Source organism: Cornus florida, unplaced genomic scaffold (assembly GCF_030987335.1).
Source record: "Cornus florida cultivar Cherokee Brave unplaced genomic scaffold, ASM3098733v1 CherokeeBrave_3.0.0_Hap2_Chr10, whole genome shotgun sequence".
NCBI classification, from domain to species: domain Eukaryota; kingdom Viridiplantae; phylum Streptophyta; class Magnoliopsida; order Cornales; family Cornaceae; genus Cornus; species Cornus florida.
In genome coordinates this window covers 87,445,274-87,459,364 of record NW_026775580.1, presented here as the reverse complement: position 1 = coordinate 87,459,364, position 14,091 = coordinate 87,445,274, and the positions used below count along the sequence as shown (strand labels likewise).

General features: G+C 36.3%; 2 protein-coding genes across 3 annotated transcripts; both read left to right on the top strand.

The window, feature by feature from the left end:
• Window positions 1-572: 572 nt before the first annotated feature.
• Window positions 573-7,331, top strand: LOC132279789 (DNA replication licensing factor MCM5). Its single transcript, XM_059781828.1, has 18 exons — window positions 573-954; window positions 1,081-1,224; window positions 1,316-1,495; window positions 1,584-1,682; window positions 1,793-1,929; window positions 2,043-2,148; window positions 2,542-2,676; window positions 2,752-2,829; window positions 3,064-3,168; window positions 3,375-3,466; window positions 3,553-3,685; window positions 3,795-3,890; window positions 4,231-4,322; window positions 4,421-4,511; window positions 5,411-5,520; window positions 6,361-6,490; window positions 6,611-6,712; window positions 6,929-7,331. Exons 1-18 carry the CDS (start codon window positions 664-666, stop codon window positions 7,010-7,012), a joined length of 2,205 nt encoding a protein of 734 aa, XP_059637811.1. The 5' UTR covers window positions 573-663; the 3' UTR covers window positions 7,013-7,331.
• A 510-nt stretch (window positions 7,332-7,841) lies between these two features.
• LOC132279791 (uncharacterized) lies at window positions 7,842-13,535 on the top strand. Of its 2 annotated transcripts, XM_059781829.1 has the most exons (9): window positions 7,842-8,272; window positions 8,436-8,493; window positions 9,327-9,435; window positions 9,618-9,753; window positions 11,028-11,079; window positions 11,170-11,316; window positions 11,423-11,534; window positions 12,572-12,698; window positions 13,021-13,535. In XM_059781829.1, the coding sequence occupies exons 1-9, from the start codon at window positions 8,088-8,090 to the stop codon at window positions 13,478-13,480; spliced, it is 1,386 nt and encodes a 461-aa protein (XP_059637812.1). In that variant the 5' UTR covers window positions 7,842-8,087; the 3' UTR covers window positions 13,481-13,535. The 2 variants fall into 2 exon arrangements, with proteins under 2 accessions (XP_059637812.1, XP_059637813.1); XM_059781830.1 differs by lacking the exon at window positions 8,436-8,493 and having other exon boundaries at window positions 7,844-8,272.
• Window positions 13,536-14,091: the final 556 nt, after the last annotated feature.

The following is a 14,091-nucleotide window of genomic DNA, read 5'->3' as shown; positions in this document are numbered from 1 at the left end:
TAAATAGAAAATTATTTTTAAAAAACTGAACAAACAAGATCTTGTTATCATGATTTTGGCAGGTAGTGAATAGGTTGAATTCAAATACCATTTAATCTTGTCATTTCTAGATTAAGTTGTAAGAACAATTCATCAAAAACAGAAAAGAGTAATGATACTCGTATCAAAGACTTGTAATGAATTGTTTAACGGAATGATTTTTGATTGGTTATTCATGGATCAAATTTCAAATATTGTTTAATTTATGTGTAAACTTGTACATCAAAATGATAACTTATTAAATTTTAAAAATCTGGGACATTTCTTGGGTATTGTTAGCTGGTCTAGTTGATAGTGGGGTGATCCAACTATTTGACCGGTGTACTTTGTGGGATAAATAAATATAAAAAATAGCAAAAAATTGAAATCCCAAATATAAAGAGGTCGTGGAGATTATTTAATCCAACGGTTCAAAAATAAGGAAGGCGTACTCCTTAGTCCTCTATAGCAAACACTATCGCACGTGCCATCGCACCCATCAGTTCCCGCCAAATCCTTCCCGCCAAAAACCTATTAGTCAGAGAGAGAGCCTCACTCCCCCGACCTGTACACCCCGCCGCTTAGAGAGAGAGTAATCATTTCACGGAGAAGAGAGGGAAGGAGTTTTAGAGAGAGAGAGGAAGGATGTCTGGTTGGGATGAGGGGGCCATCTTCTACAGCGACCAAGCTCAGTTCCCTCGCGGCGGCAACGGCGTCGGCGATCCCGAACAGGCGGCGAGCCGCCATACCATCCTCCGGAAGTTCAAAGAGTTCATTAGAAGCTATGTCCGGAAAGATCAACCAAATGTCTTACCCTACAGAGAAAGCCTCCTTCAAAACCCTAAATACCTCCTCGTCAACCTCGCAGACCTCGACGAATACGAGAATGGTTTCGCAGATTTGCTCCGCAAAAACCCAGCCGATTATCTACCTTTGGTATCCTTAATCTCATCACACTACTGATTAAAGATATACATATATATATACACACCGCTAATTGCATTTATGTAATGATTAGAAGATTGAATTTTGATTTTTTTTTTTTTTGTGAATTGGTCTTAGTTTGAAACTGCCGCGGCTGAGGTTCTAGCGAGTTTGAGATCCAGGGTCGCTGGAGAGACTGGAGAAATGGAGGAGCCGGTGACTGGGGAGGTGCAAATTTTGTTGTCTTCAGGGGAAGATCCAGCGTCGATGCGATCACTGGGGGTTAGTTTTTTAAAAATTTTTGGGGGCTTTTGATGTTTTTGGCTTTAGGGTTTTGGTAGATATATTTATTTGTTTGTTTATTGATTGCTAGGCACAATATATATCAAAACTGGTCAAAATATCTGGAATTACTATTGCTGCGTCAAGGACTAAAGCAAAGGCGACTTATGTGACTTTGTTGTGTAAGAATTGTAAGAATGTGAAGACTGTTCCCTGTCGCCCGGGGCTTGGCGGGGCGATTGTGCCTCGCTCATGTGATCATGTATCCCAGGTCGAAGCAAATTCCTTATTGTGAATTCTTGTGGTTCAGTTTTGTTGTTTGAACACAATACAATGCTGAGTGATTGGAGATTTTGTAGGCTGGGGAAGAACCGTGCCCGATTGATCCATGGATTGTGGTTCCAGATAGAAGCAAGTATGTTGATCAACAGACCCTGAAATTGCAAGAAAATCCTGAGGTGTGAATCTTCATTCTGTAGATGAATGCTTGAAGTGAAATTGATGTTTCTTTTGCATTAATTTTAAAATTTTATTTTGTTAATTATGTATTTATTTTTATAAATTGAAGGATGTCCCCACTGGGGAGCTACCAAGGAACATGCTTCTATCAGTCGATCGCCATCTTGTGCAAACAATTGTACCTGGTACAAGATTGACCATAATGGGAATTTACAGCATCTTTCAAGCTGCCAATTCACCCGCAAAGTACTGATTTTTATTGCCATGAGTGAATTGTTTAGCATCTTTGTTGATTTTTACATTTCATTGATATTGAATCGTGGGATTAATGTTTATATTTATTTTGGGTTCCTATGCAGCCACAAAGGAGCAGTTGCAGTTAGACAACCCTATATAAGGGTTGTAGGAATAGAAGAAGCTAATGATGCTAATTCTAGGAACCCTATCGACTTCACAACAGAAGAGGTAGTTGTCTGAATTGGCATAAATTTGAACTGCAAATCACTCAGATGCAACTCTTGTGCAGTAGTATGTGTGTTCTTAGGTTGTTATTACAATGCAAATATTCTTAAATAAGTGAAACTATGGTATAGTGGTGAATAAACTTTGGATGAATGATATGTAGTCATAAATTTGCAACTTGATGTTTCTATAAAATGAGGTGGAACTCTAATCCTCCCATGTGTTACTTCTGGAAGAAGTTCAGAGTCTATATTAGCATCCGATCTAAATAATATTTCATTGATTATTCTGTTTTTGCACTTGTAGTTTTTTCTTTATTTGGATGCTAACGAAATGTCCCTCTTACTTTTCAATATGTTATGAGGAATATTTTTAACAAAATTTTATTTTTTGTAGTTAGAAGAATTCAAAAAGTTTGCCTCAGAAAGTAATGCATATAAAAATATATGCTCCAAGATTGCTCCCTCGATATTTGGCCATGATGATGTGAAAAAGGCTGTGGCTTGTCTTTTGTTTGGAGGATCAAGGAAGGTATATCATGAATCTTCATCTTCAACCAGTGATATAGTTTAACTGATAGCATAGTCACTTCCTCTGTTAGTGCAGAGTTTGCCAGATGGTGTGAAGTTGAGAGGTGATATAAATGTGTTGCTTCTGGGGGACCCATCTACTGCTAAATCACAGGTTAGTTCAATATTGTTTTGTTTGTTCATGCTGCCCATATAGTGGCTTTTAACTGTTATTTTATTTTCTTTCTAATTACATTTCTATGTAAATCATTTTTAATTTTTTTTTTTTTAGTTTAAGCCACTCCATATTCTTGTAAAAAGGGTACTCATGCCAAACTTACTACCATTGTACTCTTGCTTCATTTCCCCAAAAGTAACTCCCTAATTTTATAATAATTTTTCTGTGTAGTTTCTTAAGTTCGTCGAGAAGACAGCTCCAGTAGCTGTATATACTTCAGGAAAGGGCTCATCTGCTGCTGGTCTTACTGCTTCTGTGATTCGAGACAGCAGCACTGTAAGTTCGTGAACCTTTAAGCTATTTATTCTGATGATGTCATCATATCTTTTTTGCCACCATGCCCTTGGAGTTCTCTTTTAATGAATAATTGTTCCCAATTTCCTCAAGATAAATTATTTTCTGACTTACAATCATACTTCAGAAAATTCCGCAACCGATCTTTTAATAAATAAACGTTCCTGATTTCCTCAAATTTTATTCAGCGTGAATTTTATCTGGAAGGAGGGGCCATGGTTTTGGCAGATGGTGGTGTCGTCTGCATTGATGAGTTTGACAAAATGAGAGCGGAAGACAGGTGATTTAGACTTTACTTGGATCTTGATCCCATTTTTATCCGTTCTGGTTATGCAATTCTAAATAATTCATACTTCTGTGGTTTAGAGTTGCTATTCATGAAGCCATGGAGCAGCAAACCATTTCCATTGCCAAAGCTGGAATAACCACTGTTCTCAATTCTAGAACCTCTGTGCTTGCAGCAGCTAATCCCCCATCAGGGCGTTATGATGATCTTAAGGTTTACATAAGTGCTTTACTTTTTATTTATTTTTTATTGTGTTTGTCATTTTATCAAATTTATGTCTGATAAGAGACAGTAGACTAACAAAGACAATTTCCCCTTCCAGACTGCTCAGGATAACATTGATTTGCAGACAACAATTCTTTCAAGATTTGATCTAATCTTCATTGTGAAAGATATCAGAATGTACAGTCAAGATAAGGTACTTTATAATCAGTTGTGGTGTTCTCGATAAGGTCTCATTTGAACTCTGCAACAGAGTGAATTAATAGAAGTTCAGTCATTTTATTTGCTAAGAATAGCATGCTGTTGCACTTTGAGAAAGAAATCTTTCCCAAGTACCCCAAAGATAAAGCTGTCAGAAAAAATGATAGATTATCATCCAAATATATTTGCCTTTTGTTCTATAAAGAACTTCAAATAGATTAGTTGAAAAAGCTCATTTCAAATGCTATGCATGTCAAAATGGAACACTCTTGTTTCAAATGGTTTCTTGATCCCCTAAATGTGCCGCAATTTAATTGGATGTACTTTCTTTACAGAGCATTGCTAGCCATGTCATCAAACTTCATGCATCTGCTGGTGCAGTCACGGGTGACACAAAAACTTCTAAAGAATATAATTGGCTGAAGAGGTGTTTATTGTGAATCTCCCCAATGTTAAATTATTTCAAAGAGGCTACTTTGTCAATTAGTTATTAAATGCTGAAACTTCCGAGTTGCATGTACACAGGTATATACAATACTGTCGAACTGCATGCCACCCTCGTCTATCAGATTCTGCTGCTGCAACTTTACAGGAGAATTATGTTAGAATCAGACAGGTATATTTATGACTATCTCATAATAAAGAGAAGATTAGAAATTTCAAGAAGCTCCTCAAATTAATTTGTTCCTACTGACAGCATGTTTGAGATAACTTTGTTGAGTTCGGAAAAAGCCTTCACTGAGTTGAGTTGAGTTGAGTTGTATGTTTGAGATAACAGTCTGAAACTTAGTAAAAGTCAGGAAGGTAGCAGTAGCACATCAAATTTTGGAATAAGTAGAGGCTAATATAAGTAATATCGAACCACAGTTGTTATTATTCTAGTTACCACATCAACTTTTGAACCTTAATGATGATATTACAAGTGAGAAATTTACTTGAAGCTTCGATTTTTAAAAAGATGTAAATTTCTCAATTGATTTAATAAATTAGTGTAGCATTCTTTTAAATGTGAAAAAGTAACAATAAAATGTGATATCAAAGATTTATTTTGTTTAAAGAAAACCGTTGTTGGCAAATTGCTTTTGCTTAGCTTAGTGCATATAGGTTGGGGTTGCAGAAATTTCTGTCCATTACTTGATACAGGGATTTTTATCTGTGTTGATTTGACTGAGTAGTTTTTATTTACTGACTTTATTACCACAGGCCTTGTAGCCAAGGTGGTATTTGGTCGAGTCTCCAAATAAAGTGTCAAGATTCAAGCCCCAACAGGTTTAAATATTAAAATTATAATGTAAATACTACAACCCAAAAAGGAATAATAATAATAATAGTAACATTGAAAGAAAAATATTGACTTCTTTGTTGGGTAAGTCAGAAAAGGTGAGGAATTATTCAATAAACTGTTGAGGCAATTGCTTGTCAAGTAAAATGTATACAAATTGTCATGTTTCTTGTTAGCACAACCGCTTGTATTTTCCCTTCAAATAATAAATTATTCTATGCTGCTTCTTATAGGATATGAGGCGACAGGCAAATGAAACTGGTGAGGCAGCTGCTATCCCAATTACTGTGAGGCAGCTGGAAGCTATTGTAAGGTTGAGTGAGGCAATTGCAAAAATGGAACTGTAAGTTAACGGGCAGGCTCTCTTATCATTTTTGAACTTGGTTTTCTCATGGTTTCCATTGTTGGCCTTTGAAATTGTTGCTAGGAATATTGACTCACAAATCACAATGTTTTTACTCTAATGGCTATTAGATCTCTGGTTCTAAGATTTCTGAGTGATTAAATCTGTTGAAAGGGGTCACTCAGAAAAAAATGCAATGTATGTGCATTGGATATCTGTCAATTCCTCTGAACGGGGATTTCTAAATTTGCAATGGTTGGATATTAGCATGCGTGAAAAATAAAAAAAAATATAAAATAAAATAAAGTATTAGAAGAATGAGTTGTAGCTTGTTTGTTGGTCTATTTGAGTAATCTTTTGGAATTATTGTGATTCTGACTGAGAAAGTTATTTACTACAAAAGTGCCCAACTTTAGGTTGCTTGGTATATTCCATTGGCTATCACAGTTAATTTGGTCCGATATGCATTTTATCATGATTGCCTGAATTGCAAAGTAAAAGGTGTAGATTGGATGTGCCATGGAACTTGAATGCTCCATTGTATTTCGTTTAGATATATAAATTATTATTTTGTTGGGGGCATTATAGGGAAACTGTAGGTAAAAGATAGAACAACTTGTATTTCCCCCTACTTTCTTATACAAGTAAGGTACTTGAATGCAAACCTTTTCATGGGTGGGGCCAAAGTGTACTATAAACTGGCCCTAAGCTCACCAAATCATCAAGCTTCTTTAAGTTCGGTTTCAAATGAATATAGTTAAAGAGTTCGTTTTTACTTGTGTGCTTTCTTAATTTATAATCAACTCTCCTTTTACTTATTTCTCGTGCACCATGTTTTAGGTCCCATGTCGCAAATGATAACCATGTTCTGGAAGCCATCAGGCTTTTCAACAATGCTACTATGGACGCAGCACGTTCTGGAATAAATCAACATATTAATCTTACTCCAGAGATGGCAAATGAGATAAAGGTTTGGCTTACAAATTACAAAGCTTATTTCTGTTTTTCATCTTCTTTGTTATTTTTTTTTTTGTTTTGTTTTTTCTTATCTCTTTTCAGTATTGAGTTATATATTATTTTCCTCGAACAGCAAGCAGAAACTCAGATAAAGAGAAGAATGGGAATCGGAAGCCACATTTCAGAGAGACGGCTGATAGATGATCTTACCAGGATGGGGATGAATGAATCCATTGTAAGGCCAATTTTCTATGTGTGTGTGTGTATATATATATATATATATTGGTTAGATGTCATTATGCTTTCATTTTTAGATACTAGGTGCTGTGAAGTTTTAATATTTTAAAAAAAAAAAAAAATGTAAATAACTGTAGCAGTAGAAAAAGAATTGTAATAATTTCGTATTGGTGTCTATGGTTGTTACTAATTAAATAATTTTCAAAATTGGCAGATTAGAAGAGCTCTGTTAATTATGCATCAAAGAGATGAAGTTGAGTACAAGCGAGAAAGGCGTGTCATTGTTCGTAAAGCTTAATCCTTTGTAATAATATCAGCAAGTTTTTAGCACTACGCAGAGTAGGAGCAAACATTGTATTATTCAAAAAGACTTCTGAATTCAGGGCTTTCCTCTAGCAGCAGCAATTAGGATAGAAAGTGCAACTGAATTTTTAACTTTCCTTGTTTGTGTAGTTTAGTACTTCTTGCTCTGTAATTAGTGCGCAATATATATTGAAAATTCAACCCAATTGGCATGACATTAAGCCAAATGTTCTATTTTGCCACATTACGCCTAGTTGATGGCTATTTGAACCTATTGAAATTTGAAACATAGCGATTGCCTTGCATTTCCTTAAGTACAGTATGTGCCATTACAGTGTAGCAGTATCAATTAAAGGAGGAAGATTTGTTACTGTTCCCTATTTGGAGTAAAGGAGGAAGAGGAATAGATTCTCATTCCTCTCTTAAAAATGTATCCAGGAGGATGTAAGAGTGACTGCTATTCATTTTGTTCCTATTTTGATATAAATTGAATTTCTATTTGGTTTTACTAAACTAATAACAATATTACTATTCTTTTTATCTCAATCTTTCCTCTATTATTTTCAACAACATTCTGTATGTAGAACATATCCTGATAAGCTTCCTATTTGGGCCTATGAAGCCAGCCTAAATGGCTGGCATTGCAAATGCTTCTTTCTCAATGGCATAAACTTCTGTTGAAAATTTGAGAGTTTGGATTTAAGGCTCTGTTCCACTGTAAAATATTTTTCGAAATTTTAATCTTTAATCTTCTCTCTGTATATATATACATAGAAAGAGAGGAGGGAGAAAGAGGGACACAAATTTGGGTCTAGAGTATATTCTGGCGCAGAGTGAGTGAAAAGATAAAGGAGAGAGAGGGATGGTTTAGTGGGAGAGAGATAAAGTAACAACGGGAAGAGAGAGAGTTAATTACAAGGACTATTCCATGCTGGTGATTCGGGTCAAATTACATGTGTGTGGGGAAAATTAATAAGTTATTCGGGTCGGGTAATTTTTTAAGTTGTTGAGTCGAATGACCTTTGAGCAGGGTGCTAGTGCTAGCTGAACGGAGCAGAGCACGGTCCTACATGATGCCGCCGTCGTGCATTGCCCAAAACCCTAATAATCCTAGCATAATTGTTCTTCCTTGGGGATTGAAATCTCCGATGACACGTAGCAGCTCATGTCGTCTACATCTCAGAAAAACCATATCACCGGCGTCTTCTTCTTTTACCGTTCGGTCGTCTTCTTCTCTCTCTCAGCGACCCCTCAGGTACCCTTTTCTTTAGTTCGTCTGACTGCTTTCTTTATAATTATCTTTTGTGTGTGTGCATATATATATATGCCTATGATTCGTATATGTAATTATGTTTCAGAGTCTCATACTGTTGTTTCTAACAGTGATTTTTATCATAACTGTTATTATGTATTCATAGGTACGCGGTGCTTGGTGCTGGCTTTGCTGGGCTGTCTGTTGCTTGGCACTTGTTGCAAGTACTCTCTCTTTAGTATAAAATGGCTGATATTTTAGACGTATTGCTTGCCGATTATAAAATGGGTGCTCTTAGAATAAAAGAAAACCCAAACGGAATTTTTTAAGGTGTTATATTGCTTTAATTCCCATGAAAGCAAAGACATTATTGGCCTGTATCAAACATACATTTTGGTGGCTTGAATTGTTTTTTCTTTGTGTATTTTTAATAATTTAAGGATTCGTTTGAAAAAAATTGTTGTAGTTTTCATTCAAATATATATTTTAATTGGTTTATGTATATGAGGTGTTTTTTTATTGTAAGACTTTTTATGTAAATGCATTTTGAAGTGAAAATGGCATACCTTGGTTGCAGGTTCCATTTGAGTACTTTATTGTACCAGATTGTTGTATCAACTTAATTGGACATGTGTTATTGAATTGTTTTGTTTGCCCATTTGGTGTACTATTATCAATTATGTTGCCAAAAGTTGTATTTGCAAATGTATATGATTATTTATGGTTATATTATATTTTTTGGATGTTCAGTCAATGCCCACTTATAGTTTCAATTTTGAATGACTATTTTTCATTTTTATTAGATTTTATTTTTTCGATCCCACAGAACAAAATTAAATTTGACATGTCATTTGTGTCATCTTTGGCAAAAATTTCCATTTTCGAAGTTAAAAAAGGGAAAAATGAAAATAGAAAAAAAGAAACACTGTTGTGGAACTGATTATCAATTTAATCATCACTGTTGCTTATACTCATGGCCTCGTGGGTTATGTGCGCTCTCATATTCACTATTTATGATGATTAGCCATATTTTGATTTTTCGAAATTACTTTCACAGTACGGTCCCAAGGATTTGCAACTGTGCGTTGACATTTATGATGAAGCCGGCATTGGTGGGGGTGCATCTGGGGTTTCTGGGGGACTCCTTCACCCATACTCTCCCAAAGGTTCCCATTTCATCCTTTGATCTAATGGCAGCTTCTTTGACTTCATGAGCTCCCATTTACTTTCCTCTTCCCAGTTTCACTTGTCTTTTGATGTTCAGTATTTATTTTGATTAAAAGATGTTCAAGAGATATTAAATTTCCGGGTTGAAGTTTTGGTGGGCTAATCAGTTCGATTCTGGCAGCTAAGCTTCTATGGAGGGGTGCTGAATGCTGGAAAGAGAGTTTAAAGCTTTTAAGCGTTGCTGAGGCAGCAGTTGGTTTGCAGGAGTTAAACTTGGGAAATCAAGAAAATTCTAAAGGCTTCATAGTGAGGAGAAGGTTTAGTCTCTGTTGTAGCTTTTCATTTGTCTTTTCTTTCTTCCAGTGTGTGATACTGTCTATTGGTAGCTTAATGTTTCTTTGTAAATGATATCCTCTTGATCTTCAATCATTATATGTGATGGGCCTGATGGCAAATTCTCGGTTACATTAGAATTGGAAGAGGTTAAATGCATGCTATTTGGAATATCTAATAAGCAAAATATGGCACATCATGGTGCAATACACTAGTTTTCTTATCCTATAGGGATGACTACCTCTTGGGTTTGGGAGGGGAGGGGAGGCGGGGAAGAGGATGTAGGATGGTGGCCTCTTCTCCCCCATGTGGCTGCTGAAAGAAATCCTCACTTGGATGCCTCTCGAAATTGTGAGTGAGAATATGGAGAGAGAAATTATTGAACAAATTTAATAGATTGTGATTTAGTAACAGGAAGAACATACGAGTAAAAACCTGTGGTGATTGGTGATGTCCTCTGGTGAAGAGTTGATTGTCTAGATTAAGAGATAAGTGAAGCTGAGTGGGTGAAATAGTGGCAGGGAATGGAAACCCAACAAAACCCTAACATGAATCATATATGGGGAGAGGTAATTCAGAAATTTTCAAACATAGGGGACATTTTAGTAAAGTGACGTATTGCCCCCTGGACCCCCACTAGAGGGTGGGGGAGAAGGCGGCAATTTTAAACTCTACCCCATTTTGAACCTGAGTGGGAGTTTACTTTTTCTTTTAGACCCACCCATACCTGAAGATTAACCTTCCCAAACCTAATAGGGGCTAGGCTTGGCTGGCATCCTTCCCTATGAGTCATGATTCTGAAGACCTTTTCATATTTATAATTTAGATTATTTTAATTAAATAGAGCATCATGTTGTAATGCTTATGTGTGTTGTACTTTCCCTTTATTATTATTATTACATCATCATCATCATCATTTGGTATGTAAAAAAGGCTCTAGCCTAGCTAAGCCACTTTGTTCAACTTTCTGCTTGGAATGGTTAGGCCAGCAGGTGGCAACCTCAGACCTTAACCTCTGAGAAGGAGAATGTTCTGTTCCCTTAGTGCCTCTGCTTGAAGTACAAGCTCTAGACAATGTCCTGTTCCCTTAGTGCCTCTGCTTGAGGTACAAGCTCTAGCTACTTAGCTTGGCGAGTTATACTTCCATTTTTTGTGCATTTGAGGAATTGGTCTAGATCCCTTGGAGCAAGTTCTAGTTTTATTTTCTGCAAGTATCTGTTACTATATGTGGACTTATGATGGAAATTATTCACTTTAGAGGCATTCTAAGGCCAGCAGTCAGTTTGAAGAATATGGATGCATTGAGTGATGTAAGTACCTCAAAACTTCCTACTAAATCACGATGGCTTATTGAAATTTTCTTTACAGTAATATTGGTATTTCTTGCTTTTCATTAGTAGAATGTTCAGGACTGCCTTGCTAGTTGCAGAATAGAGTCCATTGACGAGGATGCTGCCAGAAGTCTTGTTCCCAATTTATGCGTACCTTTCAACTCTGCCTTTTATATGCCTGAAGCTGTAAATGTTCATCCCCTTCGCTATCTGGAGGTCTGAAAATACAATAATGCCTTTAAAAAAAAAAAAAAAAAGAAAAATTCAATATTCCTTTCTTTTAATTTATTGGCATTTTCTTATTTTGTGATTGTTTTATTAGGCACTCTTCTTAGCATGTGAAAATCTAGTGAAAGACGTGTCTACTTCAGGTTTTGCGGAGAAAGAGTTATGTTTGCACAAGAAGTCCATAAACAATCTCCTTGAACTAGCCGGTAAACTCCAGTGCTATTGTTTCAATTTCTTTCAGTTGCAACCAGAGTTCCAATTGTAGTTAACAAAAAACAAACAAGAGGGGATCATGTTCTAAACTGTATAGGTGCTTTCAATGCAGGCGGTATCTGTAATGTTGTCTCCTACTCGTAAATTGTTTATTTGTTGCACATTGACATAATGTGTTCTATACGCACTGACACATCAGAGCATATATTGTTAATAAGGTTACTGAAAACTAGTTTCCTTCTATAAAGAAAACATTTGTTCTTTAGAAACAAATCTGTGTGCAAATCCAGTCTTAAGTTGTTCATGCATCTGCATGTACAGTGGGTGCAATTTTTTTTTTTCCTGAATGTAGTGGGTGCAATTTCTGTTGGGAGAATATGGAGTGATTTAAGCCTTGATAGAATATTGATGGAGGAATCCTCCATCAATATTCTATCAAGGCTTAAATCACTCTTATCATGATGTACTCCCCCAATTACATATATACTTGTGGTTAATTGAAACTCAATTACTAGATCTAACCCACCCATCAGTCAGTTGTCAAACTGATCACATGAGCAAGGTTGATCTATTTTGTGCACTTGGCTACCCAGTGAACTGGTACGTTGGCACCTTCCCAGGTCGTCAGCTCTTAGAGTTAGATACAATACTTGCCACCCAATCTGACTTGAAAATTTCAATTTAAATACCTCTGTGAATTGAAAATGGGGACCTTACAAAAGAGCTGAAAATGAAGAGCTCTTAATTTCTCTATTTGGAGTCCGGCTGCTTAATCCTAAAGGGCTGCTTGGATGCCAAACTCACCCTTGTTGAGCATGTTATAACTTGAACCATTTTTCTTTTGTTTTTCAAATTCTTTGAGGTCTGGGCACTTAAAAAGGTGTAATTCCCATGTTAGGCAATGCAAATGTATCATCAGCTTATTAACCATGTAATAGAAGAGGAACTTAATAACCTTGGTTTATGCCATAGTTTAGAGTGTTTATTTTCATCCTAATCAGTGGAGTGATAACAGTATTTTCTTTTTCAGGGGAATATGATGCAGTGATTATTTGTCTAGGTGCCAGAGCAGCCTTTCTGCCAGAGCTATCAGGGAGGCTTCCTTTGAGGACATGTAGAGGTGTCATTGCTCACCTGCACCTGCCTGATGATATTGGGTAAAAGCTCTATACTTGTGTGGCTTCCAATGATGAATGAGATTCACTTAATCATAGAATGCGGAATGAAGCATTATAATTTCCATAGCATCTGTAATGAGTAATCCATTGTATTTATGTTCAAGCTAAATTATCATATTTTGGTGGTGCATCCCTTCTATTGGTAATGACTTTACCCTGTGGTTACACATAGTGAAGGATAGTTGTGTCTGGATATGATATGATAAACAAAAACGGAATGGTATCAATTACTATCTAGTAAACATATGCCCCCATGGAACAACATTTTTCGAAATTAATTATTTTGGATGCTGTGTTTCAGAGAGAGTTATCCAGAACGTAGCCCTTCGATTCTCTCAGATGCATGGCTTGCTGTCCATGGGCCCCGCAATCTTCATTTGGGCTCCACATGGGAATGGAAGTCAAAGAATTATTCACCATGTGTCCCTTGGGAGGAAGCTTCAAAAGCTCTGGAAGAGCTTCTGCCAAAAGCATCTGTCATATATCCAGGCATAAAGAATTGGACATGCACTGGAGCAAGTGCAGGTCTAAGGGCAATGCCTCCACTCACTCCTAATGGATCACTTCCAATTCTGGGTTGTATAGATGATTTTGTAGGTGGAAATTGTACTTGTAAATACTGGTTATTTGGTGGCCTTGGTTCAAGGGGTCTGTTGTACCATGGTTGGCTTGGGAAACTGATTGCACAAGCTGTGCTTTCCTGTAATGAAGATTTAATCCCCTCAGAATTAATCTCTTGGAGGAATAAGATGAAACAATAATTAATGAGAATTTCTTGATCTATAGCTTTAGCAATTAAACTTGCTTTATACCTTCCTTTTACAGAGTATTACAGCACCTGTCTAATTTAGTGGGCTTATTAGTAGAGGTAAACTCAGCTCCCCTTTCTTTGATAGAATAAAAGGGCAAATATGCATCATGGGTGTAATCTAATTCACACAATTTTTCTTATGAGGTGCCGCTCTAATGCTTCACTCGTGCTCTCGCTCTCACTTTGTTTAGATTTTGTTGCTTTTGTTCTCCTCTCGCACTTGCTCTTGCTTCCTCTCCCGTTCTATGTGACTTGGGGTATAATTTGTTCAGCCTTAAATTTAGGTTGAACCTAGTTTAATTGTTACGTAGAAAATTATAAGTAGAGACTTGTAGATTGGTAGAATTCAACCACTTTAAAGCTAGCTTTTTTTATGGAAGATTGCTTTATTAATATTAAAGGATGATAACAAGAGCTTTAGAATCATCAAAAGACCATAACTTTCACAAAAAATGCAAATACTAGGGACATAAAATAAAAAATAATTGAAATGGAAAAACCAGAATAATACCCTAAATCTGCAACATATATCTGCATGTTGAAGCTCCAGTCAGTTCCCAT

Coding starts and splice junctions, on each gene's coding strand:
- LOC132279789 (XM_059781828.1), top strand. CDS start 664: ATGTCTGGTTGGGATGAGGGGGCCATCTTCTACAGCGACCAAGCTCAG. Junction 3,467..3,552: donor AAAATGAGAGCGGAAGACAG/GTGATTTAGACT, acceptor TCTGTGGTTTAG/AGTTGCTATTCATGAAGCCA. Junction 6,713..6,928: donor TGGGGATGAATGAATCCATT/GTAAGGCCAATT, acceptor CAAAATTGGCAG/ATTAGAAGAGCTCTGTTAAT.
- LOC132279791 (XM_059781829.1), top strand. CDS start 8,088: ATGATGCCGCCGTCGTGCATTGCCCAAAACCCTAATAATCCTAGCATA. Junction 9,436..9,617: donor TCACCCATACTCTCCCAAAG/GTTCCCATTTCA, acceptor CGATTCTGGCAG/CTAAGCTTCTATGGAGGGGT. Junction 11,080..11,169: donor ATATGGATGCATTGAGTGAT/GTAAGTACCTCA, acceptor TTTCATTAGTAG/AATGTTCAGGACTGCCTTGC.